Raw genomic sequence first — 26,365 nt, 5'->3', positions numbered from 1 at the left:
TTGTTTGATGGGTTTTATTGATTGGAAGAATTCTTCATAGTGTGGAAGGTTAAGAGAACAGAGTATGTTGCTCTTTGCTTATTGGATTATACTGCTTAAGCTGCCGTAATTGAAATTTGGTTCGTTGTGGGGTTTTCTAAATCGGAGCGGATACTTCGAACTTGTGCTTTCTAGATGTATTAATGAAGTTGGATTCTGGTGGGTGTCAATGGATCCATTATTTTGGTTTGAAGTGGATGCTAAGATGTTCGAGTCTAGGAGTAAGTGTGCAATGTTAATGCTTGTTTTAGGAGGATTGCTTTCAAAACTGGGAACACCTAGATTATTCTTTGGGGATATTGTTTTCAATGGAAATGTTTATTACGATTCAGGTAAGGGCATTATGCGAGAAAGCTAAGGAGATTTTGATGGATGAAAGCAATGTTCAGGTACTCTACTCTCTTATGTTGTTGTTTGTTTTTTCTGTTATCAGAGCATAAGTTCTAGGATTTTTTATATGCCATTTTTATGTTGCAGTTCAGTATCCAACTTTTGCTATCTATTCCGCAATGCAAGCTATGAGCTTTTTAGGACTTTGAAATCCACTGAGTTGTAATTGACTTTCTTTGGTTGTACATCTTGCAGCCTGTTAAAAGCCCTGTTACAATCTGTGGTGATATCCATGGTCAATTTCATGATCTAGCTGAGCTTTTTCGCATTGGCGGGAAGGTAAATTTCTGATTGAGCAATTTTATGTTCTAATATTTGCAGACATGGCGATTCAAATTAATGCCAATTGTTATCTCCTTTCTGAGTTTTCTTCTTATTGCTGTAAAGGTCACAATCTTGCATTTGTTTTTAGCTAAGGAGATACACATGGAGTCACTTCACTGCACTTTCTTTCCTCCTTTTCTTTAGCTTCTATGGAGACCATTGCAATAGCAAGGGATCAACCTTCCCTTTCTCTATCATCTGTTAGTTTTTCTAACATTTACTGGAAATGCAAGGATTTCTAGTTGAGGTTCCTTTGACTGCTATTTATCATCATACATGGTGTATATCTGACAGTGCCAGTGATGCCACAACATTACACTTTTTACTATTTTTAATTTCTATTTCTTTATCATGCTATCATCTAAGGTATTAAGCTTCCACCATTTGTCTTGTGCTCACCTAGTTTGGTATTGTTCACTTGTGCATTTTTGTTTGCTGTAGTGTCCAGATACAAATTACTTGTTCATGGGAGATTATGTTGACCGTGGCTATTATTCAGTAGAAACTGTAACAGTAAGTACTTCCATCTTTCTGTTTTTCCCCATGCATTTCAACTTCAATGTCTCCCTTCTCCTTTGATGTATCTATGCCCGTTGTAATAGTTTGTATTTTTAGAGATGTCCATGGAACTGTATGTATGCCAAAGTTTTTCTGGTTTGAATTGAAAAAACATATAAATTAAGCTGTGTTGAATGGAACACTTCTAACATTCTCTTACCTATACACAAATTTTGATAAACTTTGGCCTTAGTTTGGTTGAGTCTCTTAACTTTTTAGCAGCGAGACTGATTGAATTTTTTTTATCAGCTCCTGGTTGCCTTGAAAGTGCGTTATCCTCAACGGATTACTATTCTAAGGGGAAATCATGAAAGTCGTCAGGTATGCTTCCGAATGTATTTTGCCAACTGATGCTATAATTTGTTTTATCCTAGGTTGAAGGGTCATTAATTGATTATATTTGCAACTTAATGCGGTGCTGTTCTTGGCAGGGTGTAAACTTTTAAGACATCTAAACATTTTATGATTTCAATTCTTTCATACCCTAGTTTTTCTCAGCATCAAATCCATTGGGCTGATTATGGATGCTTGTTCCCATTTCAGATTACTCAAGTTTATGGTTTCTATGATGAATGCCTGCGGAAGTGAGTTCTTCTGAATCCTTAGTCTAATGGAATTACATCCTAACTTTTAAGTTTGGAATCCTACAGTCTTTGGTTTGTAGTTCCCTCTTAATGTTTCTTGTGTACAGTATGCATAAACATAAATTTTACTTTCTTACAATTGTGACCTGGATATGATTTTATAAATGACACAGATAAGGAAATGGGGTTGCTTATAGAATCAAACAGCTATAACAAAAAAAAAAAGGGAGAAAGCAAGAGGAAAAAAAGGATTACAATGAAGTTTTTCTCAAAGCATGGGAAATCAAAGTTAGGCTGAACAAGAGATACTTGCATAGTGCAAACTGAAACTCTGGACATACTGTGTGTCTATCTAAGTTGCATGTTAGTGCATTAGGTGACTTGTGGAGGGACTTCTGTGTTTTTAATTTGGACGACTGTTGCATTGGTTTGTAACATGTTTTATATGCATGAATATAAGTTGTTACAGAGAATCGGAATTCTCTGTGCAATTTCAACTCTACACTTTATATAAAAAAAAGAAAACTACAACTTTTTGATGAACCTGGCAAAGTGCACTAGCCTGTAAATGAAAACTCTACCCTCAACCCCCAGTCCTTGAAATTGAAAGGAAGTGGACTTGATGATAGTTATAGACTTTTTGACTAGTTGGAAAACAGGCTTCCAAGAACCTTCTCCTCTAAGATCTTCTAACTTTGTATATCATGTTATTCAAATGGTTTTATACAATTCTTTTGGCACAAGTATGTACAGAAAAGATAAGTATCTATGGTGTTTGTTTTTTTTTTGCAGGTATGGCAATGCTAATGTTTGGAAGATCTTTACAGATCTGTTTGATTATTTTCCACTGACAGCATTGGTGAGTGCTGGGTAAAAAAAATATCAAATAACAAATATTTTTACCACCAAGATAATTGAAGAAAAAAAAAATACCAAATTTGCATTTTCCTTTTTGGATGTACAATAGATTTTACTTTTTAGTTAGGACACTTAATGTGGATATGGTGTCATATATGTATTTTGTTCTCTTTTGAAGGTTGAGTCGGAAATATTTTGCCTCCATGGTGGATTATCGCCCTCCATTGAAACCCTTGATAACATTCGTAATTTTGATCGTGTTCAAGAAGTTCCCCATGAGGGTCCCATGTGTGATCTTTTGTGGTCTGACCCTGATGATCGCTGTGGTTGGGGCATCTCACCTAGGGGTGCTGGATATACCTTTGGTCAAGTAATATACTCACTCCACTCCCTTCTTTTCACCCATGCTCTTAGTTTTTAGAAGAACAGAGTTTTCTTCCTGGGATGCTTACAGATATTGTTTCTGTAGGACATATCTGAGCAATTTAACCATACAAACAACTTAAAGCTGATTGCTAGAGCTCACCAGCTGGTTATGGAAGGATACAACTGGGGCCATGTAACTACCTTTGATGCTTTTCTTTTGGTGAATTTCTTGCTCTGGTTTGCAAATTTCATCTGATTGATTGTGCTTTTTTTCTCGTGACAGGAACAAAAGGTGGTTACTATCTTTAGTGCACCCAACTATTGCTACCGCTGTGGCAACATGGCTTCTATTTTGGAAGTTGATGACTGCAAGGGTCACACATTCATTCAGGTTGGTGTCTGATGCTAGAGCACTCCATGGGTAATGTCACATAAGTTAGGCTCAAAATAATATCTTCAAAATTTGTTTGCAGTTTGAGCCTGCTCCAAGGAGGGGCGAGCCAGATGTGACCCGGAGAACACCAGATTATTTCCTATGATTGAAGCTGGTCTTGAGATGCCGAATCCTTCCAGCCAGTGCTTTGTGGCTGGTTCACTTATTGAGGGCATTTTTCAAATCTAAGAGCATAAATTCACGATGATGGTGGGTGGGGTGGGTGGCAGAAAGCATGAATAACGGGCAGGTGGAGCTTCCTTGATTCAATTGGTTTGCTGATTATGCTAGAGTTTCCATAAGAGGAAGCAGTGGAGTGGTGACCAAATAGCCGCAAATGTACCATTTCCAGCAAACAATGCGGCATCTTTTATTCCTTTGCCTTGATTCTGTTTTTGTTATCTTATTCCTTTTTGTAGAAGGATGGTTGTTTCAGGGTTGGGTATGTGTAGAGAGACAATGAGTTGACTTAAAATGGGTGCTTTTATATTTTTTTCTAACCAAGTGTTCCAGTAGGTTCCTTAACATTTCTAGATAATTTTTGATTGCACATTGCATACGAAAGCTGAACCTGAATTGAATTTAAACCCCCCCTTTAAGTTTCCCATGACAGTTCATTACAAGCTCTGGTTGTGATTTTCCCGCGAAACATAGACTTGCTAAGCGGTTTCTCCCTATCATCTTCTCTATGATAGTTGCCTTGATCATGGATTCTCAAAATATTGATTATGTCACCAGTGCGAAGTTCCGAGAAGTGTTGTCTCCCTCTACAAATATTGAAGCAAAACAATCAGTTTACTCATTAACTGTCTCTGTCAGCTGGCTCCTGCCCTTGAAAGGTTGTGGAGAGCTAAAGTGGCGGTTCCTTGATATTTTGGATTGTAATTGATGGATAAGAGACTGGTGGTTTGTGTGAGTGGACGGTTTATGCCATTTATGGTGCGGATGGATGATTGCCAGTACTTGTTTGATAACGAAAGGCAGGCGGTTTGAAAGTGTTGAGGCAGCACCTCAGGGCAAATGGCATCTATTGATTCTACATTTAACTAGGAATCTTTCGCAATGGGTATGGTCATTTTCAATGCCCACTGAGCTTTGAATCTCTTGCAAAATCGCCAACCTTAAAGCGTTGTCTATTTTTAGATAACCCCAAATAGGGAAGTCTACTCTAATGAAGGCCAAAAACCTTAAGATACAAAGCTATAGCATGTAATAAATCTTCTTTTTCTTTCTTCTTTAGAACCCAATTTTGTTTGGGTATTAATGTTAATGAATTGAAATGCTTTCAGATCATATAATTATAATTATTTAATATATTTTTCCTTTCATCTGTGTGCTTAGGCTTAGTGCCAGGAGAGAGCTCGAACCCAAAACAGGATATGGATGCCATAGCAGCATGTCTTCTCTGCTGTGAGCATATAGAGAACAGCATATCGTCTGATAAATGCCTCAGAAGTTTGACACTTGTAGTGCAAGCAGTTTTTGAGCAAGGGTCATAGTTTTGAAAACTGAGAAATGTATGTGCAATTTAGTTTCCATGAAAATTCTAGTTTTACCAGAGAATTGAGAACCTGATATAAGCAATGAACCAATCTTACAAACATTCAAACTTCGACGATTTCCTCTATGATACACCAAGCATAATCTTGTTTCACTATTCACTCCACTTCTCCACTGTTTGGTGTCATAACTCCCCCACCTTAGGGCTGCTTGTTGGTGGGAGAAACCACTGGTGGTGGCTTTGAGACACTCAGAGGGGATAAAACACACTGTTTTATTACACAAAACCGAAGCTTACAATTACAATACAAAAGCTTAACAATTACACGCCCTCTCTCTCTCTTTCTCTTTCTAGTGTTTCTCACAATTCTCTCCACACTCATTAACAGAGGCTGGGCACTCTATTTATACACGAAATTAAAACAAGACTTTTCAACTATTCTAGGTGTGAAGGCGGCTGGCGGCTGTGGCAGCCGGTGGCTGGCGGCTGCGGCTGGTCGGCGACTGGAGGCTGGTGGCTGGTGGCTGGTTGCCTTCCTTGACCTTCTGGGAGCTTCTGGATTGAGTTTATTCAACAAATCTCCCCTTTAAACTCAATCGAGGGATGTCATGCCAAGCATGAACACTTCTTCCTTCAATGCCTTCTTTCTGCTTGTACCCTTTATCCACTAATTTGGCTTTCGTCTTGTAGACCTTTTTGACACCTATTGCTTTCTTCTTTTCTGGTGGATCCTTATCTGCATGGAAACAAAATAGAGTTGTATCTTCCATAACCTGAGTGGTATCATACAACTCTTCAAGATTCCGCATCTTTCTTGGTCCTTCTGACGAGGATGCTGATGGTGGTGTTGATGATGATGCTCCTGGTGTGTTCCTTCTGTTAAATACAGGGAATCTGTGTACCGGACTTTGTGGTTCAGCTGCTGGTATAAACACCGGACTTTGTGGTTCAGCTACTAGTATAAACACTGGACTTTGTGGTTCAGCTGCTGGCACAATCGGTTCTTCGACAAGTACTGTTGGTACTTCTTCACCTTCAAGGATCAAATCAGTGTTGATCCATCTGACTGCTTCTTGATCACCATTCCATTCCCAAGATTTATCTTCTTCAAAGATAACATCTCTACTCGTAATCACCTTCTTTGTGATGGGATTATACAGTCTGTATCCCATCCTTCTTTCACCATATCCCACAAAGATGCATTTCTCGCTCTTATCATCGAGCTTTCTCCTTCTTGCATCTGGGATCTTTGCATATGCCACACAACCAAAGATTCGTAGATGAGTAACACTTGGTTTGTGACCACTCCATGCTTCTTCTGGAGTGACTCCTTGCAAACTTCTGGTTGGGCAGCGATTCAGTAGATACACTGCACATGATACAGCTTCAGCCCAGTATTGCTTGGGCAGCTTCTTTGCTTTGAGCAAACTTCTAGCCATGTCAAGAATCGTGCGATTCTTCCTTTCTGCTACACCATTCAGCTGTGGTGTATAGGCTGGCGTTGTCTGATGTTTGATGCCTTGTTGTGTACAGAAAGCTTCAAAATCATTGGCTGTATATTCTCCTCCTTGATCAGATCTCACTATTCTGATCGTATAACTAGTTTGCTTCTCCACAATTGCTTTAAAATCTTTAAAACAATTGAATACTTCTGACTTCCTCTTCAGAAAGTATATCCACGTCTTTCTACTAAAATCATCAGTAAAAGTGAGGAAGTACCTATTTTGTCCAGTCGACATAGGCGTGATTGGGCCACACACATCTGTGTGTACTAACTCCAGTGGCCTCTTTGCTCTCCAGTTGACTTCTTTGACAAAACTAGATCTGTGATGTTTGCTGAGGACACAACTCTCACAGACTTCATCTGGATGATCAATGTGAGGCAAACCTTTGACCATCTTCTTGCTTGCTAGCATCTTCAAACTCGTGAAATTCAGATGTCCAAGCCTCAGGTGCCAAAGCCATTCTTCACTGTTGGTGATGGCACTCAAACACCTTGCTGCATCATACTGGATGTTCAAAGGAAACATCCTATTCTTGGACATTTTCACGTAGGCCATTAATCTCCAATTGTTGTCTCTAATTGCCAGATGACAATTCTCGGAGTAAAAAGTATAGCCTCTCTCCAAAAGTTGACCTAAGCTGATTAGGTTCTGTTTTATGGCTGGGACATAATAGACATCGGCGATGTAGCTGGAATCACCATTCTTCAACTTGACTGGGATGTTGCCTTTACCTTTGAATGGAACCTTTGTGGTATCTCCAAAAGTAACTAGACCTTGCTTGGTCTCATCTAGATCACTAAATAACTCTCGGTAGCCGCACATGTGATTGCTGGCTCTAGTATCTAGATACCATATATTTTCTTGTTTCTCGCCAAGTTCTTGTTGGACAAGAAATGCAGATGCTTCTCCATCATGCTTCTCTACATAGTTGGCTTGCTCACGTATCTCCAACGGAGCTTTTCTTCTGCATTCAGTGCTATAGTGCCCAAATTGATTGCAACTATAACATTTGATATTCCTCTTGTCACGGTTATTGTAACCGCCTCCTCTTCCTCTGGGAGTGAATGCTTGTTGTCCTCGGCCTCCTCTGGTGGTGTTTCTGCCACCTCTTCCTCTAAAACTTGTATTCCAAGAACCTCTTCCTTGGAATTGCTGGAATCCTCCTCTGGATTGTTGACTTCCTCCTTGAGTGGTGTAGCCACTTGATGAAGTCTCCCCTTGCTCATATCTGTCTTTGAGAGACAGCTTTGCTTGTAAGGCATGCTCAATTGCCTTATCTCCATTTCGCTTTACAATCTTCTGCTCATGAGCTTGCAAAGAACTCATAAGCTCATCTACTGTCAACTTGTCCACTTCCTTGGACTCTTCAATGACGACAACAACATGATCAAATTTTGGATCTAGGGATCTCAAAATTTTCTCCGTAATTCGAGAATCGATGAGGGCTTCTCCATTCCTTCTCATCTGGTTGACTATCACCATAATCCTTGTGTGATAATCAGAAATAGACTCCGAGGACTTCATTTGCAATAACTCAAATTCACCTCGCAAAGATTGAAGACGAATCTTCTTGATTCTGTCAGCACCTTTGTATTTCTGTTGGAGAGCCTCCCATATATCATGTGACGTTTCAGCGGAAGCTATTATCTCGAACGTATCTTCATCAAGACCTTGGTAGATGATGGTCTTGGCTTTGTTGTCCTTCTTTCTGTTGACTTTCAAGGCTTGCTTTTGTGCCTCTTGTAAAGCATCTTCTCTTTCTTTAGACTCTGGTTCATCATAACCAGTTTGTACAATATCAAAACACTCTTGTGACCCAAGAAATGCCTTCAATCTGATGCACCAACTATCATAGTTGTCTTTGGTTAGCTTCGGGATGAGTGTATGTGTACCTTCTGTAGTCATTTTGCTCTTTTACTGACTATATCGCCTTCTGGGAGCCGAATTTGACCAAACGGACACTGTAGATCGATCCGGAATGGTCCAAATAGTAGGGAACCGGTCTGACTTTGTTGAAATCGGGTCCGAAAATGGGTGAACCGGTCAAAAAATCACTTCTGTACGGCGGGCGGTTCGCTGGGTTGAACCGGGAATATTCTGTGGAATATTCGGGGAATATTCTGGGGAATATTCCTTCGGCTCGGCTGAGGCTGGAACGCGGCTTTTGGCTCGGCTAGGACGCGGCGTATACGGCTCGGCGCGGCTCAAATATGGCGCGCGCGTGTCTCAGTCGTCGTCAACCTCGAGGCGCGTGGGATGCGCGTGGGCGATCTGGCTGAATATTCAGGCGGCGCGTGTGGGCTACCCTGAACTCCGATTTGGCTGATTGTTGCGGAAGTGAGTTCTTCTTGATGAGCGCTACACTGTGGAATGATCAAAACTTGTTTTTGACAATTTTGAAAATTCGGATATACCCCAAAACACTTCTGTTTTCCGACGAACGGGGCTCTGATATCAATTGTTGGTGGAGAGAATTGAGAGGAACACTAGAAAGAGAAAGAAGGGAGAGAGGGCGTGTATTAAGCTTTTGATTTGTGTAATTGTAAGCTTCGGTTTTGTGTAATAAAACAGTGTGTTTTATCCCCTCTGAGTGTCTCAAAGCCACCACCAGTGGTTTCTCCCACCAACACTGCTGACAAAATCTTGATTTACTGAAGGATCAAGCTAGACATTGATTGAGCTTTTGTGTATGCCAGGGGCAATGTGAGTAGTTTCTTTGTTCTTCCAACATAAGCTCGTCTTGTGAAGTTATCATAATCATTATCCTCAATTGCATCCAAGATTTTTTGGTATACTAGTAGGGATGACCACACCTGCAACAAATCACAGACCAATGTGTCAGCATATGAAAAATCTTAAGGTACAATATAGGTTAAAGTTGGAAATGTTGCAAATTTATCATTCAAGTAATGGAAAGTTTTCAGTTCATACTGGAAGCCCCTTCTGCAAGGTTGAAATAGAATCTTGGATGTGTTATCTGTTCTTTCATGAACTCTCTCCATCCATCAGTGACTTTTCTTGCGAAAACATCTTGGTCGCGTAGCCCAAACTGTGCAAGCTCATCTTGCGGTAGATAAACTCTCCCTCTCAAAGCACTGAAAGAAAAAGGACTGAACTAAGTTAAAAGATTCAAACGAGAAAACTGAATGGAAGTTGTACGGAAAAAAGAACTTACTCCTCTCCTACATCTCTAAGAATGTTTGTAAGCTGATTTCCAATACCCAAGTACAGTGCCGCATTATAAATAATTTGAGCAGAAGCTTCAGATTCTGCTGCAATCCCCATCACTGGAACGCTCATTAGGCCGACTGTGCCCGCAACGTAATAGCAATAAAGATAGAGCTCTTGAAAATTATCATAACGGAATTTTGTCGTATCCATTCTCATACCTTCAATCATGTCCCTAAAAGGCTGTGAGATGATAAAAAAAACTCTTATCAGATTGAGAACATACACTATGCTAGGAATTAATCCACCTAGTAAATATTCCAAGCACCTTAATGTCTAAAGGGAACTTGGAAATGGTATCAGTAAGTGCAGTATCGAGCATGTCAAAGGGGCGTCCATAAAAGATGTCTTGCAGCCTCTCTTCCCACCTATCAAGAACAACAGTGCTCATGAGCACTGCATTGGGTCCATCGACCAGTTCATCTGTCCTCCTGCACCATACTGCAGAAAACATTTCAGTTGCAGTAGAACAACTTTCATAACAGTTTACTTCTTATGTACTTCTCTTTGCTTAATTCATCTCTAGTGTGACTGTTAGGATCAATTGAATTGCTTCTTCGATCTTCTGAACTGAATATCTTTTCAAGTAATTTTTTGGAACTATAAATAATTTGGTAGTATTGTCTTTGAAGGACTAATTTATCTATTCTGGGCTTTAATTCTCTTACCATAAATTGCCCATGTGGCTGTCTGTCGCTCCTCTGTCATCAGCCGAGTTCCTGCATCGAGAGACAATGACCATCATTATTTTGCCACACGATTTGTGATGACATATCGAGGCAAATTAAATGATTTGATAAATCATAAAACAGGTTGGATGGAACTGGTAAGCAATCAAGCAAGCATCGAAACGACGATATAGTTCTCATATCATCTAGAAATCCTTGAATCATGACATCTAGAACTATACATGCAATGAACAATGTGAAAGGGATATGAATGTTACCTAGATAGAAAGTCTTGGCATATTCGGCGCAAATGTTTCTGCACCTTTCATAGGCTTCTTCAAGAAACGCTGGATGGAACTCCGGCTTTCTACAGATATCTTGCTTGCTTAAGCTGTTAGCCTGAGACTGCCTCACAACAATTTCATGTACTTGAAGATCAGTATGAGGAATTCCATGTTTTAATAGCCGAGGAGAAGCACGTTGGCTTGATCTTTTAGGAGCTGCGATCACTTCAGCTCTTGCTCTTGTAACCAAGGATTTTGAGTGTAAGAACTTGCCATTATCTGCCCCAGTGCAAGGCTTAGCCGAAAGGAAAAATGTAGAACACATCCGGAAACGTTTAACGATTCTTCTCGGGTACGAAAAAGCTCTCTAGAAGAATGATGAAATGGCTTGAAAGGATCTAGAACTTCCTTCAAAACATCAGAAAACGTTACCTAATAACTTGATCATGACACTGCAATATCGAACAGCTCAAACATTTATACTCTCTAGCAATGTGAAGTCAATTAACTAGCTGTCTCTATACCTTAATTCCTCTCCTTTTCAATCTCTTTATCAAAAGGAAATTGATGATAGCATCATGCAAATTGCCAACTAGTCTCAGCTTACTAGATTTTTCAAGCAAAACATGGGGGATTATTCAAATGGCTTGCTCTTATCAAGGACATCAGTTTGCTTTACAAAATCATGACAACTTGTAGTTTTTTATTTTTCAGTAAAGACACGAGTCCCTAATGTAGTGTTTAGAGAATATTGGGTGTTACGAAGATGCTAGATTTCGTCCAATACCAACCTATCCAAAACTTTGTTTAAGACTATGCAACAAGAATCTTGATCACCTTGATGCCTCCCTACACCCTTCGATTCTATTTATGTCCTGAAGTGATTGTGCAGGAAGTTTTACAGTATAGAAGTAAAATAAAACCCTCCCCCGTGAATGAACTAGTTTTTCTAGTCTATGAGTTAATATAATATGGTCAATTTAACACAGCTCTTTCAACTTCATAAGGTTTGAATGCTCATTTTCAAATATATTCATCATAGCCCTAACCACAAACAGACAAGGTGGGTGGTTCTTACGAAACCTCCAAAATTCCCACTGTAAACAATGGGCTGCAACTGTTCTGTTTAAATAGGATTAGAGATGTAATAATTTCCTGGCAACAAAACAAGATTATAAGAGATTCTATAAACATCCCACCACAAAATAGTTGCTACTGTTCACCAACAAAAGTACCATTCGATCTACAGTGATCAGATTATAGAGCCTCGTGTTAGTGTGGCTGCAAGATTTCAACTCAATCGAACCACCTTCATAATTATTTTCACCAAAAAACAGGATGATGAGAGGATCCTACTACCCCTGTTATCATTGCGAACCGACATGTAGGGAAGGGAAGGAAACGGAGAGGAAGTTGGGTATTCAAAAAATTCCCCTCCCTTTTATTAAGGCCATGTTTGATTGCAGGAAAGCTGGAATTCACTTTCTGTTTTTTCAATGTTTGACAACAAGAAAAAATAGTAAAAAAAAAAAGGAATTCATTCAATGAAAAAATTATAATGTTGCCAAAAGAAAGTGTTTTTCTTTGTTAAAAAAAGAAAAACACTTTCCATTTTTTTCTTTTCATAAAAATAGTGGCCAGAGGTGGGCCCAATCCTCTGGCCACTATTTCTTCACGCTTTCTTTTAACTGTTCATGTTAATTGCACTGTTCAATGAACAGTGCAATTAACATGAACAATGTATTGCGTACACTGTTCACTCAAAAATAGTGAACAACTCTTGCACTGTTCACTTGCCTGGGTGAACTTTTTTATTTATTTGTAAGGGTGCTATTTTTTTAACATTTAAAAAAAAAAATAGTTTAGAGTGAATTTTATACCTTAATATTTTATCCAATTTTATTACATGCTAAAAATATTATTAAAACTATAGTTTTTGTCGGATGTATTTCGTACGTAATGGAATTATAAATGGTTTCATGGAATAATAAAAAATATTTCACAAGCTTATTTCTCTATAATATGATATGATATATATAATTATATTTTATAAAATAAGCTATGTATGAATATAAGATATAATAAAAAAAAATCATCATTATACATTTTAGATTTTATTTTTTTTTATTGTAAGTGATTAAATATTTTTATATATATTAGATAAATTTTAAAAAAAATTTAATTCATTAATAAATTATTTTTCATAATACAACCAAATACTAGAAAATATTTTTTAATTTATTTTCTATAACATTATTAAATATTAAAAAATACTTTCTTGAAATTCATTTTTTTTTTTTAAGAATTAAGGAATTCCTGCTGCAAACAAACGGAACATATTGGTGCTCTATTCATTGTCTTTATTATAACACTGTTTGAATCAAATCCTACTTTTCTCTCTCTCACTTTATGACGCGGCAATCTCGCAAGAAACAGTCATTTAACGCGGAGATGAAGCCCTAAAGAAGATTCCATGTGACTTCTGGCTAGGTTACTAGCTAGCAATTACTGATTTAGATCTTCACCGACTTCAAAAGGAGAAACAAGTAACAGCTCTTTTCATTTGTTTTCCAGATATCAAACCAGGTAACAGATTTTCAATTACAGAGAGTAAACAGAAGGGAAGGGTAAATCCTACTCTTGTAGTTGTGATCACTTTTGGCACAGACATCAGTACGTACTGATACGCGGAGGAAGCAAAAAGAGTGGTGGTCATGGAAATAGAAGAGGAAGGAGTAATCGGAACCAGAGAAAGATGAAGCTGTTCTGACGCTTGGACTACGTAATCGACGTGAACCTGAGCAACCCCTCCATTCCCTCCATCCACCATCAACATCATTTTTTTTTTTTTTTCTTCAACATCATTATCTGGCGAGGTGATCGTATTAGTTCTAGTTTACTAACAATTTTCAATTATGTGGTTTCTGATCCATGTTTTTGCTTCACCGTTGATTTCTATACCTTCTCTTTAACTAAAAAATAACTATATTATTATTTATTTTTTAAAATATTTTTTAATTAAAAATATATTAAATTAATATTTTTTTATTTTTAATATCATAATATTAAAATATCAAAAACATTCAAAAAAAATTATCATTTTAATATTTTTTTAAATAAAAATAATGTAAAAAGCTATTTCAAAAAGAAAGCATTTAGGAAAGCGGTTAAAAATTGCGTTTCTATAAATTTTAATTTTTTTTGTTAAAAATTATTTTTTTATACTTTTAGATTTTTTAATGTGCTGATTTCAAAATTAATTTTTTAAAAATAAAAAATATATTATTTTAATATATTTCTAAACAAAAAAAATATTTTAAACCTTAATTATTATACCATGAACCAACATAATTAAACTCAAAACACACATAAACCCAAGAATTAGAGTCTTAAATTCTTAATGTGTACTTAATGGGATAGCGAAACACAATAGTTTGGCCATTTTCCTTCAAGTTGCATATTACAAAATAACCCTTCCTTGACACATGGAATTAATTTTTGATGATGCAGTGCTTGTCTCCGTCGACGTTGACGCCCTTAAGGAAAAAGTTAGTTTACAAGGTATGTATGTTAGCTACTTTTTCTTGAGAAATGTAAACAAACTCAATATACCACGAGAAAGCATTACAAAAGCCTCAAGAGTTCACACTCCGTTCACTCAAATTCTTTTTCAATTTCATTCTTATATGTGATGTTATTTATATTTTATGTGTTTAAAACACACATATTCAGGAGGCCGAAAAATTAGTGTTTTAAATTCTCAATGTGTTCTTAATGGGCTGGAGAAACACGATAGTTTGTGTGTGGGCAGGGGCCATTTTCCTTCGAGTTACATGATACAAAATATATGGAATTATTAATGTTTGATGATGCAGTTTGATACAAAATTTGATTTTTTTTTAAATTAATTTTTTTTAATGTTATCAAATCATTTTGATACAAAATTTAACTCAAAATACACATATACACACACAAACCCAAGGATTAGCGTCTTAAATTCTAAATGGGATAGCGAAACACAATAGTTTGATCGTTTTCCTTCAAGTTACATGATACAAAATAATCCTTCCTTGACTATTATGGAATTAATTTTTGAAGATACGGGTTTTGCTTAATGATGCTTGGGATGTTGGGGTCCTGATGTCAAGCACATGGTATGCATGTTAGCTACTTTTTCTTTAGAAATGTAAACAAACTCAATATACTACGAGAAAGCATTACCAAAGGCTTAATAGTTCACACCAACTCAAATTACTGTGCATTACTATTCTTCTAGTCAAATTCTCTTTCAATTTCATTCTTATACGTGATGCTATTGATATTTTATATGTTAAAATTTTATTTTTCTTTTACCGATTCTTAAGATCTTTGGTACAATTTTAAAATTGAAATAGAGACTAATTTAATTAAATAAAATTTAAATTTATATTATAAAAAATTGTTACGAAACTTGGATCGGTTTGGTAGATCATTTGATGTAATTTTAAATATTTTTGATCTATTAATGAGTGTTTTAATATTGAAAATGGATTTAATGAGATTATTAAGATGTTCTTTACTTGGTGTTTTCAAGTGAAAGAAAAAATTAAAAAATAAATTTTCAAATTTTAAAAACTAGGATCCTAATTTTTTAGCTACCTTAAAATCTTAACTAGTAAATAACATAATGTGATTTGTTTACACGTACATATAAAATGAATGACACATCATTTGTTTTATTAAAAAAAATAATAAAAAAAAAAGAAGATCAGGCATGCAGCTGAGATGCCTAGCCTCTTTCTATAGCTCTTCAGTTTTTTTTTTTCAATTTTTTTTTTATTAAAAATGCACTATAAATAAAATAATATTTAAATTAAAATTCAAATTTACCATAGTTTTTTAAATAACATTATAGTTTTTTTTTTAATTGTAATATTAACAATTACTTTGAGTCACATGATACCTAATATGCATTTCTGGTTTGTGGTATTGGCATCAATCTTAGATCCTAGCATACTGAAGAAACTCTTCAACTTTCCTATTATTCGTTGGTGCCTAACACAACAATATCAGCATCTCTCATCTTTCAAATTATGATCAGTTTTGCCGCATTTTTTTCCCATATCTTTCACTTGAAGTCAGTTACCCTGAGCGATAATGATTTTCGCCGGCTGGAAAAAGGACCTTCAATTCGTGTCTAACCTGTTAACATCTTAAAATTTTATTTAATAATTAAAATTTTTTAGTTGATATGATTTTTTAATTAATATGATATTAAAATTATAATAATCAAATAATTATAAGTTCAAATCATAATATTTTTATTTTAATTAATAAAATTAAAAAAAAATTTACTTGGAAAAAAATATTAAAAAATAATATAAATTATATTTTAACTTTATTAAAATTTTAAATTGAGATGGTTTTTTGATGTAACCTTTACTTATCTTAAACTTTTGATTTTCAGCATTTCCCGATTTCCACCATACTTACATGAAAAATATTTAATGTTTTGATAATGCAGTCGTCGCCTGAGTTAGCTTCGGGGAATAACCAGACTGTTCCAGAATTTCTAAGGGAGAAGGTCTATGCTCTTATTCTTTTGAAAAACTTTTGATTTTCAGAATTTTCTAATTTTCACCACGATTTCCATGAAAAATATTTGATGTTTTGATGATGCATGCAGCCTGAGTTACTTTCGTGGATTGCCCAGCCTCTTCAAGAATTAATTGCAAATAAAAATTTAATGGATAAGGTCTATACTTTATTTCTTTTGAAACTCTTGATTTTAAGAATTTTCCAATTCCCACCACGACTTCCATGAAAAATATTTAATGTGTTTTGATAATGCAGTTATCTTACGTACCTTTGCGGAACGCGCAGCAGCCTCAAGCAAATGGTATGTTGCTATGAAGACTTTAATATTATATTAAAGAATTAGTTTAATAAAAAAATTTAAATTTTAAGTGAGATTCAATATATAATTTATATTATTTTTTAATATTTAAGATAAATCATGCATGAAAGCAAATTATATATCTAAACACATGGAATTCTTTTTTGTCTGTCTTCTTTTTAAAATAATTCTTCGAAGGTTGATATCACAACCTATATATGGATAATTGGCCAACTTTGCAGATAATCCTGTTGAAAATCTTACTCCATCTGTCCCTAGCCAAGGCGACTCGATGAATGATAATGATGTGAACCAGGTGATATATAGTGTAGATGAGATAATCTCACATTATGAGTCTCTGCCAGTCATAATTGTATTGTTTTGTGTATTATTAATTATCTTACATTAATTATATCATTGTGAATTGTTCAGCTTGTGGGCTCTACTGCAGAGGTAGAACAGCCGCCGGATGCTGGAGAAAGTTCACGTCATAGAGTAAGAACTATGGAAACAACGTTTATGAGAATTGGTGAGATTTTCTTAACTGCCTTGTTTACAACTAACTACTTTCTTGTATAGGAAACATTAAGATGGACTTTGCTGATGACAAACTTTATCCTAGAGATTGCATCTGCGGTTTTTGACCAAATGGGTTATGCATTAATTGGCATGGTCTTGGCATTTGTAGCTTTGCTTCTTGCTACCGTTGAACTCATTCACATGGCTCGAAAGGAAAGATCAACTTCTACTTCCGCAACTAGAAAGCCTGTTGGCACTATTGTTGAGTATTTTGGATTGGCTAGTGCTGTGTGGCAATGTGTTTATTCGACTGTGGAGTATATATATACTCGTCAGGGGAAAGATAATCCAATTAAGATGTATCTTCTGCCTCTCATTTTCTTATTATGCGTGGTGATTTCCAAATTATTAATCGACAAGAGATCCATTGACAAGAGTTCTTAGCAATGGTATTTTCTTTGAACTAGAAGAAATTGCTAGTATTGTGTTTTAAGGACTCTTTTGAGTGGAATGTATCAAAGCTTTTGATTCCTAGATTTTCTTATCGAAGACCTAGCCTTGTAATGCAATTAAGACACTATTTTTGAGACAGTGAGCATGAGTAGATTTTCATCTCAAAATGTGTATGCAAGTTACATGCTATAAGGGAAATGACTGTTGGAAAAGAAGGATAGAATGTGATATCTAATTTATAAGAACAAATATTAGAACAAAGCTAAAGAATAAGAAGAAGAATGAGATGAATAATATTTTATTAAGAGTTTTTTCAAAAGATACATTTTTCTAGCTCTTCTCTGTATCTCTCCTAACTGTTTTTGTATAATGCTTAAGATTACAAGTCTATTTACAGACCTCAAGTCCTAGCTAATCAGGAAATTAAACTATTTAAAGAAAATTCTAATCTAATAAAATCCTTCTCCATTCAGGATTCCTTACTTAACTAATATTAAAACTCTTATAAACTATAAACCTAGTTGATATTGAATTTCACCACCCCCTTTAATATCAATTGCTATCATTTTTCATAACTCCTAGCATATCTCTCATCTTTGCAAAAACATCATATTTGAGTGGTTTTATGAAAATATTTACAACTTGATCTTGAGTCTTCATATACTTGACTTTTACTTCTTTGTTTGCAATGCAATCTCTTAGATAATGAAATCTTGTGTCAATGTGCTTACTTATGTCATGAAAAATTAGATTTTTAGCTAATGCGATGGTTGATAAGTTATCCACATAAATCTTTGTAGGCTTCTCTTATGGCATTCACAACTTCTTCAATAATCTTCTTAGCCATATAGAATGACAAACACATGCTGTATTTAGGGGTGTTCACGGTTTGGTTCGGTTTGGTTTAGACTCAAAAAACCAACCGAACCGAATTACAATATTGTTGCAAAAAATTAACCGAATCGGACCGGAAACCGGTTCAAACCGAACTAGTCCGGTCCGGTTAAATCCGGTTTTTTAAGGAAAAAATCGGGAAACCTAATCCCATGAGTTTTTTTGGTTTTTTATTTTTAATTGGCTTACGGTTTGGGAAGATTTAGCATGGCTAAGCTTTAAAATTTAAAGCAAGTTCAGCTTTTAAAATAAATGTTAAGCTAATTTACATGGCTAACTTTTAATATGAATTTACTAACTTTCAATATAAATTAAAATCTGGACATGAATTAGGACAATAATTAAAATCCTACAGAGATGCAAATTAGCTGACTTTTAATATACTTCCCAAAGTGCTAAATCAATGCAATATGCAAGATGCATGATCAAATTTTAAAACCTCAAATTAAAAGTATGTTCGCACTAGAAAAGTACAAGCGAATACATTAGCAACCATCAATAAATTATCATAAACATCCGACATAATTTGAACTTTGAAGAAAAAAACCCAGCAAACACCAGCATCCAAAAATTCCAGCAACACCAGTATCCAAAAATTCCAAGGATAATGCTATAAAAAAACACTAGCAAATTAGCAACATATTATAGTTCAACTATTGAAAGAATTAAGTATGCAGAATTTTAAGGGAAATTAACAAGGTAAAGTAAATTAATTACCCAAAACAATTATATTCCAATATTGCACCAAGCAACCAATACTACTTACAAACAATCAGTTGAGATTTTTAAACTTTCACCAAATTCTACAAAAACATAAATTAAAATGTTAGATTAAACATATGTAAATAAACAATATTATAAAATAACTAAATTTAAATTTGTAAGAGAAATTACCTGACTCAATTATCTCAGAATTTTCAATATAATCCATGAAGGTTCTAATGTTGATTGGAATTGGTGCTAAACTCAACTAATTCTGACAACAAACAAGTGCTTGCACTGTCGATGGAGATAAAGAGCTTCGAAATGGATCTAATATACGACCGCCAGTACTGAATGCTGCTTCAGAAACAACTGTAGATACCGGGATGGCTAACACGTGTTGTGCCACCTTAGAAAGAATCTAGTATTTTGTAGCATTACACCTCCACCAACCCAAAATATTTAATTTAAAATCATTCGGATTCTCACAATCATCACCCAAATACCTCTCAACCTCATTTGTTTTTTGGACACTACCCTCTTCCTCTAAATATTTTTTGAATTAAGAAGCCAAGTCATCCAACATATCATCATTTACCACCATTAAATCAACATTCACATTTTCATTTATACTTGTTCCAACACTATAAACAACCTCAACATTCTCATCAACATTCATGTAATGTTCAAACAACCTTAGCAAAGTATCTTTAACCTTAATTGTAAAATTTTTAGCCTCTTCAACATCATATAATCTTCCAAAACAAAATCTCACATACTTTAATTTGAAACGTGGATCTAACACAACAACCATATACAACAAAAAGTTTTGTGCATCTTGATCCCCCCAATATTTTTTATACTTTGCCATCATATTCTTCACCATTTTACTTACATAAACATCTTCACTTCTACAAAGTTGAGATATGCTTGTGTGCATAGAAATCAATTCATGAAAGAAAGAATTAGATGTCACATACAACGAGCCAGAAAATTTCAATGTAACCGTGTAAAATAATTTCAAGAACTTGATAAAAGATCTAGCCTTTTCCCAATCTTCTAAAGTAGGAGGACCTAAGTTTTTTTGTTTCCCTTGTGAATCAACCTCAAAGTAACTCAAATACCTAGGATCGGTTTCTTCTAACCTCATAAAAACCACATCAAATTTAACAGCCGCATCTAGCATCATATATGTAGAGTTCCATCTAGTTGCAACATCCATGCAAACAGATTTTTTACTCCCAATTTTCAACCTTTCCGCACATTGATTAAAAACAAGTTGTCTAGAAGGAGAAGATCTAACAAACCTTACTGCATTCCTAATTTTAACCACTGAATCATCAATATCTTTCAACCCCGCACATACAATAAGATTAACAATATGTGCATAACATCTAACATGCATGAAGTCATTTGACAATATATTAGTTGCCCACCTAATTGTTACTCTTTTCAGATATTTTATTGTCAAATTATTTGAACTTGAATTGTCTACAGTAACTGTTAAAATCTTATCAATTCCCCATTCCAATAAACAACTTTCAATTGCTTGGCCAATGGTTTCATCTTTATGATTAGAAACTTGACAAAAGTTTAGAATTCTTTTATTCAAGTTCCAACCTTCATCAATCCAATGAGCAATTAAACACATATAATTAATATTTTGGATTGATGTCCAAGTATCAGTTGTTAAACATAAATGTTGATCCTTAAGAGCTTTCTTTAATTTCTCCTTCTCAACTAAATAAATTTTCAAACAATCTCTCCAAATCGTCAAACGAGATGGAACATCAAATCTAGGCTGCATTACTTTACAAAATAATGTAAATCCTTGGTTTTCTATAAAGTTAAAAGGTAGCTTATCAAGTATAATTATTTTTCCAAGGGCTTTCCTACACTCTTCATAATTATAACCCACTGCCTTAACAGTCACCAAATTTTCCTCTCCATTATCACCCCCCTCTATTTTAGGTTTAGGTTCTAAAACTAGAGTTTTTTGTTTTCGATCAATGACAAAAGGAAATTTTTTGCATACACCTAGATGACTCCACATGTTATTAGTCCCATTAAGTATAGGATGACATGCATAGTCTTTTCCACAATACTTACATGTAGCCTTAGGAGTTTTAGCATTACCATATAGTTTTTTAAAGTGATCTCAAATTTGGGATTTTTTCTTTTATTACATCTAGAAGGTGGATTACCTTCTTCAGTGTTGCAGTTTGTGCTGGAGGTAGTAACTGGAACTGGAATAGGCAAAGATTTTGGTTCTGAACTTGAAGGATTTAACTCATTCGATGTAGGATTTTCCTTATTGTCCATCTGAAATTAAGAAAACAACAACATGAATCAACATCTGACTACAATTGAGAATCAAGCAGAAGTTGAACATCATGTTAGGTTCATATAATTGCAAAAAGGCATCTATCACCTCTGTATTCTAAAAAACCTGCATATTGTAAATTACACATGCAATGAACCTGGAAGTCTGTAATGGACCAATTTCAATTGTAAGAAGTCTGTAATGGACCAATTAAAGATCCGTGGCATTTACACATGCTAATCCAACACATTTATTGTGCATGTCAGATAGATCACAACATCACATTTATGATTTTATCAAAGAAAAGCTACCTAGCAGAAAGATGTAAAATATTTATTGCTTGTAGGTTACTGGGAAGCGAGAGCATCGATAAACAGGGAAAGACCCCATTAAAGATCTCCATAATTTGCTTGCATAAATTGTTGAAAAGTGATTTTACCATCAATTTCAGTGCTCTTTCATTTGTTGTGACCTCCACACATGATTCCAAATAAACCAGCTACTTCGAAAATAAAGTCATCAGATCAAACAACTATCACACTAAGAAAGATAAAAAAATGCCCACATCACTGACCCATCCATTCCTTTTCTTGAAGGAAACAAAACACAAGCAAGCCACCCCATTTTGCTCTCTTCTAGAATCTGACAACTCCAGATTTGGAGCAGAGCAGTTCCAGGGCCTTTAATGCACTAAAATTACTGCTTAACAATGTTTACACAACTGGTAAATCCCAGTTATGAGCAAGGATTATTACTGTAAAAGAAAGAAGACACCATTGATGCTAAAATACTAAACATATATTAGCCAAGAACAAAGAAGACTACCTTGAATCACCAAAATATAATTAAAATTTAAAGAATTCTTAATTTCAATAAAACAGAATGAAGTCATAAACATACTGCCAGTAGCCTAGAATTAATACAAAAGAAAATAGATTGATATTAACACAAATCAACAAAGATCAAAGATCAACACAAATCAACACAAATGTTACAAGATGTAAAAACAGTAAAAACTTCGAAAGATAACTCGATATCAACAGTCAACACAAATCAACACAAAGCAATCAATAACTCGATATCAACACAAATCAACATAAAAGAGAGAGAGCCGAGGAAAAGGGGCGAACCTGAAGAAAGATGCAAAAACCCTAGCTGCAAGAGGATAGAAAAAGAAGCAGAGGTCAGAGATCTCTAATGGAACAAATGTTACAAGTAAAACTTACAAGCACACGAAGGCCAGAATTAACACATGAATAAACAATAAACTTTACCTCTTTGACTCTTTCTGTTGCAGGTGAAGAGAGACGCCAAGGGGTTTTGTTCGGGTTTTTTTTCGACTGCAAGTATACTAGATTGATGCGGAGATCTGGGTTATTTACTTATTGATCAGCTAGAGAAGAGAAATATGCGGGGGCAAGAGGTAGAGAAGATGAAAATTGAAAGGGAAAGGAAGAAGAGTCTGGTGTGGGCGGCGGCTGCAGAAGTAAATTTAGGTTTAGGTTTACACTTTACTGTACCATTTGCATTTGCATTTAGTATTTATACTAGGTCGTTTCTGGCTTTATTTTTATGGGTAACCGGTTCGGTTCACCGGTTTTGGTAGTGAAACTGAAATCTAATTGAACCAGAAAGATTTTTGGTTTTAGTAATAAGTTTAATCGATTTTTCATCTCGATTCGGTTTTCTCGGTTAATTTTTCATCGGTTTTCTCGATTTTTTTGTTATTCGGTTTTTTTGAACACCCCTAGCTGTATTAGTTACATATTCAACTTCACAAGTAGATAATGTTGCACGTCCCTATGCGACGTCGATGGTGATTTTCATTCGTTATTTGATTTGAGGAGTCGCCACTTAGTATTTTATTCAGGGCTATTAGGGATCTTGGGTGTACTAATCTTTGTCATAGATTTGAGGGTAAGACATTGGTTGTGGCTAGGGAAGGTATTAACACCCCTAGCAAACCCTACCTGAGGTAAACTGCTTCATGATTTGATGTGATTTAAAAAATTAAAATATTAGTCAAATTCTTAAGGCTTTAATAAATCAGTTATTAAATCCCAAAATATATGTCGAAACGTGTTCTTACAGAAAACCATTAAAAAAAGTTGATTTGACATTTATTTGATAGATTCTCCATTTATGTTCGGCAGCGGTGATAATGATTAATTGAATGGTCTTCAATCTAGCAACAAGAGCAAAAACCTCTTCATTGTCAATCCCATACTTGCCACTAACCGTGCCTTGTATCTCTCAACTTCGCCTTTGGCATTTTTTTTTCTTTGTAGATCTATTTGACACCTATTGATTTCTTTTCATTTGGTCTAGGAACCAATCTCCATGTGTCATTTTTCTCAATTGATGCAATCTCCTCATCCATAAGAATTCTCCATTTTGCACCCTTTATTACTTCTTCAAACACTATAGTATCACATATAGCAAGATGACAATATAATGTTATCTCATCAACATGATTAGTTACCTCATATAAGTTTTAAAGGCTCCTTATCTTTCTTGGTGAACTTGGTGGAGTGCCACTACTTGAGCTTTCATTAGAAAAAGAAGAAGAAGAAGTTAAGCTCATTGGTGTTTATGGAGGTGTGGCTATAGGTTCTTGATTATCTTCATATATTTCCTCTTTTTCATCAAGAATTGATAAGAAGTCATATTTCTCACCATTATTTACCTTCAAATCCTATGATCCTTCTTTATTGAACTCAACATCTCTACTAATCACCATCTTCCCTTCAATATGGTTGTACAACTTATATCCCTTAGACTTTTGGTCATAGCCCACAAAGATCATCCTTTTGCTTTTGTTATCTAGCTTGGTCCTTACTTGATCATCTACATGCACATAACCAATGCTCCCAAAAATTTTCAAGTGAGAAACTCTTGGTTTTCTTCTACTCTATGCTTCTTATAGAGTCATGCCATTTAAGCTTTTAGTAGGGCATTTATTTGACAGGTAGATAACATAATTTACAGCTTCAACCCAAAACTCTTTAGGTATTTTCTTGGTTTTGAACATGCTTCTTGTCATGTTGAGGATGCTTCTATTCTTTCTCTCCACCATGACATTTTGTTGTTGGGATCTAGGCACCGTTAGGAGTCTCTTTATACCATGATCTTCACAAAAAACTCATTAAAATCATTAGAACAAAATTCACCCCCTTATATGTCCTAAGTGATTTTATAGAATAAACACTCTTTTTTTTCAACTAATACCTTAAACTTTTTAAAATAACTAAACACATTAGACTTTTCTTTTAAGAAGTATACCTAAATCTTTATACTATAATCATCAATAAAAAGTACAAAATATAAGTTTTTACCAAATAAACATGGTTTGATAGGACCACAAATATCGGCATGTATTTCTTGTAAGGGTTGATTTGCTCCTGATGTAGATTCCTTCAGAAAACTTTTGCGAAATTGCTTGCCTACTAAACATCCTTCACATAACTGATTTGGATGTATAATGGATGGTAGACCCTTGAACATAACTTTTTGTGTCATTATCTTTAAGCTATCAAAGTTTACATGCCCAAATCTTATATGCCAAAGCCAAGTTTCATCTTTCACACATGCATTTAAGCATTTAGGCACGTCCATCTTTCTATTTAGCAAGAACATTATATTCTTTGTCATGGCTACCTTTGTAATTATATCTCCTTTAGTGTCAAGTAATGTCAAAGTACGATCTTTCATCTTAATCTCATACCCCTTCTTCAGTAATTATCCTAAACTCAATATGTTGCTTTTCACTGTTGATATATAATAGACATCACCAATAAATTGATGACTTTCATCTTTTAATTTGATAAAAATCGTACCTTTTTCCTTTGATGGCAACCTTTGAATGATCTGCAAAGGTGACATTACCTCTAATTGCTTCATCAAGCTTTATAAACTTGTCACTATCTCCACACATGTGGTTACTGGTTCTATTGTCTAGGTACCACATGTTCTCTTTGACTTGCATTCTCTTATTATGCACTAGTAATAAAGTGGCTTCCTTCTCTTCTTCTATCATAAGATTTGTATTTTCTTCAACCCTATTGGTTGGATTCCAGCAATCCTTAGCATAATGACCTATCTTTTGACAATTACAACATTTAACTTTTGATTTGTCAAACCTGTTATCAAATCTGGATCTCGAATTGCTACTGCCAATTGAACTGGTCGACTGATTCCCTTCATTCAGTTGATTGTTTAATCTATTGGGGTTGCCTTGGCCTCCTTTTCCAAATCTTCCTCTTCCTTCTTGGGAATATCAAGAATCATCTTGCTTTGAAAAAAGTACTTACGCACTCATATCTTCTTGAATCTCATTGACTCTTTCCTCATAGGCTTGTAACTTTCTCATAAGACCTTGTATTGAAAGAAAATATATATTTTATGACTCCTTTATTGCGACCACCATATAATGGAACTTCTTTTGCAATGAGCATAGAATCTTATCTACCACATGTGTCTCTTCTATCTTCTCCTCATATCTCTTCATTTGATTATATATGGCCAATACTCTTGCAAAGTATTCTAAAATATTTTCTGATTCAATCATATGTAACTTTTCAAAGTTACCACATAGTTTTTATAGATGTACCTTTCTCACATTGTCAGCTCCTGGTTTGATTCTTGCAAAACTTTCTAAGTTTGTTTGGCGGTGGTTGCGTTGGCCACTATCTCAAAAGTGGTGTCATCCAAACATTGGTGGATGATTGTTAGTGTTAGTTGATCCTTTCTTCGTGCCCTTTGCACGACCTCTATTTGATATGAAGTCAGCGTTGCTCCATCTATAGGCTCCTTAAAGCCTTTTTCAACTGTCTCACATACATCTTGGGAACCTAGCCAAGGT

General features: G+C 35.2%; 4 protein-coding genes across 5 annotated transcripts in view; 2 read left to right on the top strand and 2 right to left on the bottom strand.

Annotated features, from left to right (window-relative positions):
• Window positions 1–251: 251 nt before the first annotated feature.
• LOC118027902 (serine/threonine-protein phosphatase PP2A-4 catalytic subunit) lies at window positions 252–4,052 on the top strand. Its single transcript, XM_035031402.2, has 10 exons — window positions 252–428; window positions 625–708; window positions 1,195–1,266; window positions 1,561–1,632; window positions 1,855–1,895; window positions 2,688–2,754; window positions 2,932–3,123; window positions 3,223–3,312; window positions 3,403–3,510; window positions 3,593–4,052. Exons 1-10 carry the CDS (start codon window positions 348–350, stop codon window positions 3,656–3,658), a joined length of 873 nt encoding a protein of 290 aa, XP_034887293.1. The 5' UTR covers window positions 252–347; the 3' UTR covers window positions 3,659–4,052.
• A 5,106-nt stretch (window positions 4,053–9,158) lies between these two features.
• Window positions 9,159–26,365, bottom strand: part of LOC118027913 (bifunctional 15-cis-phytoene synthase, chromoplastic-like) — a 32,977-nt gene continuing 15,770 nt past the window's right edge. The window contains exon 7 of the mRNA XM_073404907.1: window positions 9,159–9,371. The gene's annotated coding sequence lies outside the window, so the exon portion shown is untranslated. The remainder of the gene's footprint in view (window positions 9,372–26,365) is intronic.
• Window positions 9,325–11,063, bottom strand: LOC118027896 (phytoene synthase 2, chloroplastic). Its single transcript, XM_073404925.1, has 6 exons — window positions 10,733–11,063; window positions 10,455–10,505; window positions 10,055–10,227; window positions 9,734–9,969; window positions 9,490–9,653; window positions 9,325–9,371 (listed from the first exon to the last, which is right to left on the bottom strand). Exons 1-6 carry the CDS (start codon window positions 11,061–11,063, stop codon window positions 9,325–9,327), a joined length of 1,002 nt encoding a protein of 333 aa, XP_073261026.1.
• On the top strand, window positions 13,713–17,800 carry LOC118027900 (uncharacterized). Of its 2 annotated transcripts, none has more exons than XM_073412460.1 (7): window positions 13,713–14,299; window positions 16,242–16,301; window positions 16,404–16,472; window positions 16,571–16,616; window positions 16,856–16,929; window positions 17,046–17,142; window positions 17,302–17,800. In XM_073412460.1, exons 1-7 carry the CDS (start codon window positions 14,240–14,242, stop codon window positions 17,574–17,576), a joined length of 681 nt encoding a protein of 226 aa, XP_073268561.1. In that variant the 5' UTR covers window positions 13,713–14,239; the 3' UTR covers window positions 17,577–17,800. The 2 variants fall into 2 exon arrangements, with proteins under 2 accessions (XP_073268561.1, XP_034887292.2); XM_035031401.2 differs by having other exon boundaries at window positions 13,730–14,299; window positions 17,046–17,108; window positions 17,193–17,800.

Source organism: Populus alba, chromosome 1, assembly GCF_005239225.2.
Source record: "Populus alba chromosome 1, ASM523922v2, whole genome shotgun sequence".
NCBI classification, from domain to species: Eukaryota; Viridiplantae; Streptophyta; class Magnoliopsida; order Malpighiales; family Salicaceae; genus Populus; species Populus alba.
The sequence above is the reverse complement of the archived record's forward strand: the minus strand, read 5'-3'. Positions and strand labels throughout refer to the sequence as shown.

Excerpts from the sequence above, each read along its gene's own strand:
- LOC118027902 (XM_035031402.2), top strand. The coding sequence starts at position 348 with ATGGAAATGTTTATTACGATTCAGGTAAGGGCATTATGCGAGAAAGCT. Across the intron at positions 1,896-2,687 it reads TATGATGAATGCCTGCGGAA|GTATGGCAATGCTAATGTTT; the intron begins GTGAGTTCTTCT and ends TTTTTTTTGCAG. Across the intron at positions 2,755-2,931 it reads ATTTTCCACTGACAGCATTG|GTTGAGTCGGAAATATTTTG; the intron begins GTGAGTGCTGGG and ends TCTCTTTTGAAG.
- LOC118027896 (XM_073404925.1), bottom strand. The coding sequence starts at position 11,063 with ATGTGTTCTACATTTTTCCTTTCGGCTAAGCCTTGCACTGGGGCAGAT. Across the intron at positions 10,228-10,454 it reads AGCCACATGGGCAATTTATG|TATGGTGCAGGAGGACAGAT; the intron begins GTAAGAGAATTA and ends TGTTTTCTGCAG. Across the intron at positions 9,970-10,054 it reads AGTTCCCTTTAGACATTAAG|CCTTTTAGGGACATGATTGA; the intron begins GTGCTTGGAATA and ends ATCATCTCACAG.
- LOC118027900 (XM_035031401.2), top strand. The coding sequence starts at position 14,240 with ATGATGCAGTGCTTGTCTCCGTCGACGTTGACGCCCTTAAGGAAAAAG. Across the intron at positions 14,300-16,241 it reads GGAAAAAGTTAGTTTACAAG|TCGTCGCCTGAGTTAGCTTC; the intron begins GTATGTATGTTA and ends TTGATAATGCAG. Across the intron at positions 16,473-16,570 it reads ATAAAAATTTAATGGATAAG|TTATCTTACGTACCTTTGCG; the intron begins GTCTATACTTTA and ends TTGATAATGCAG.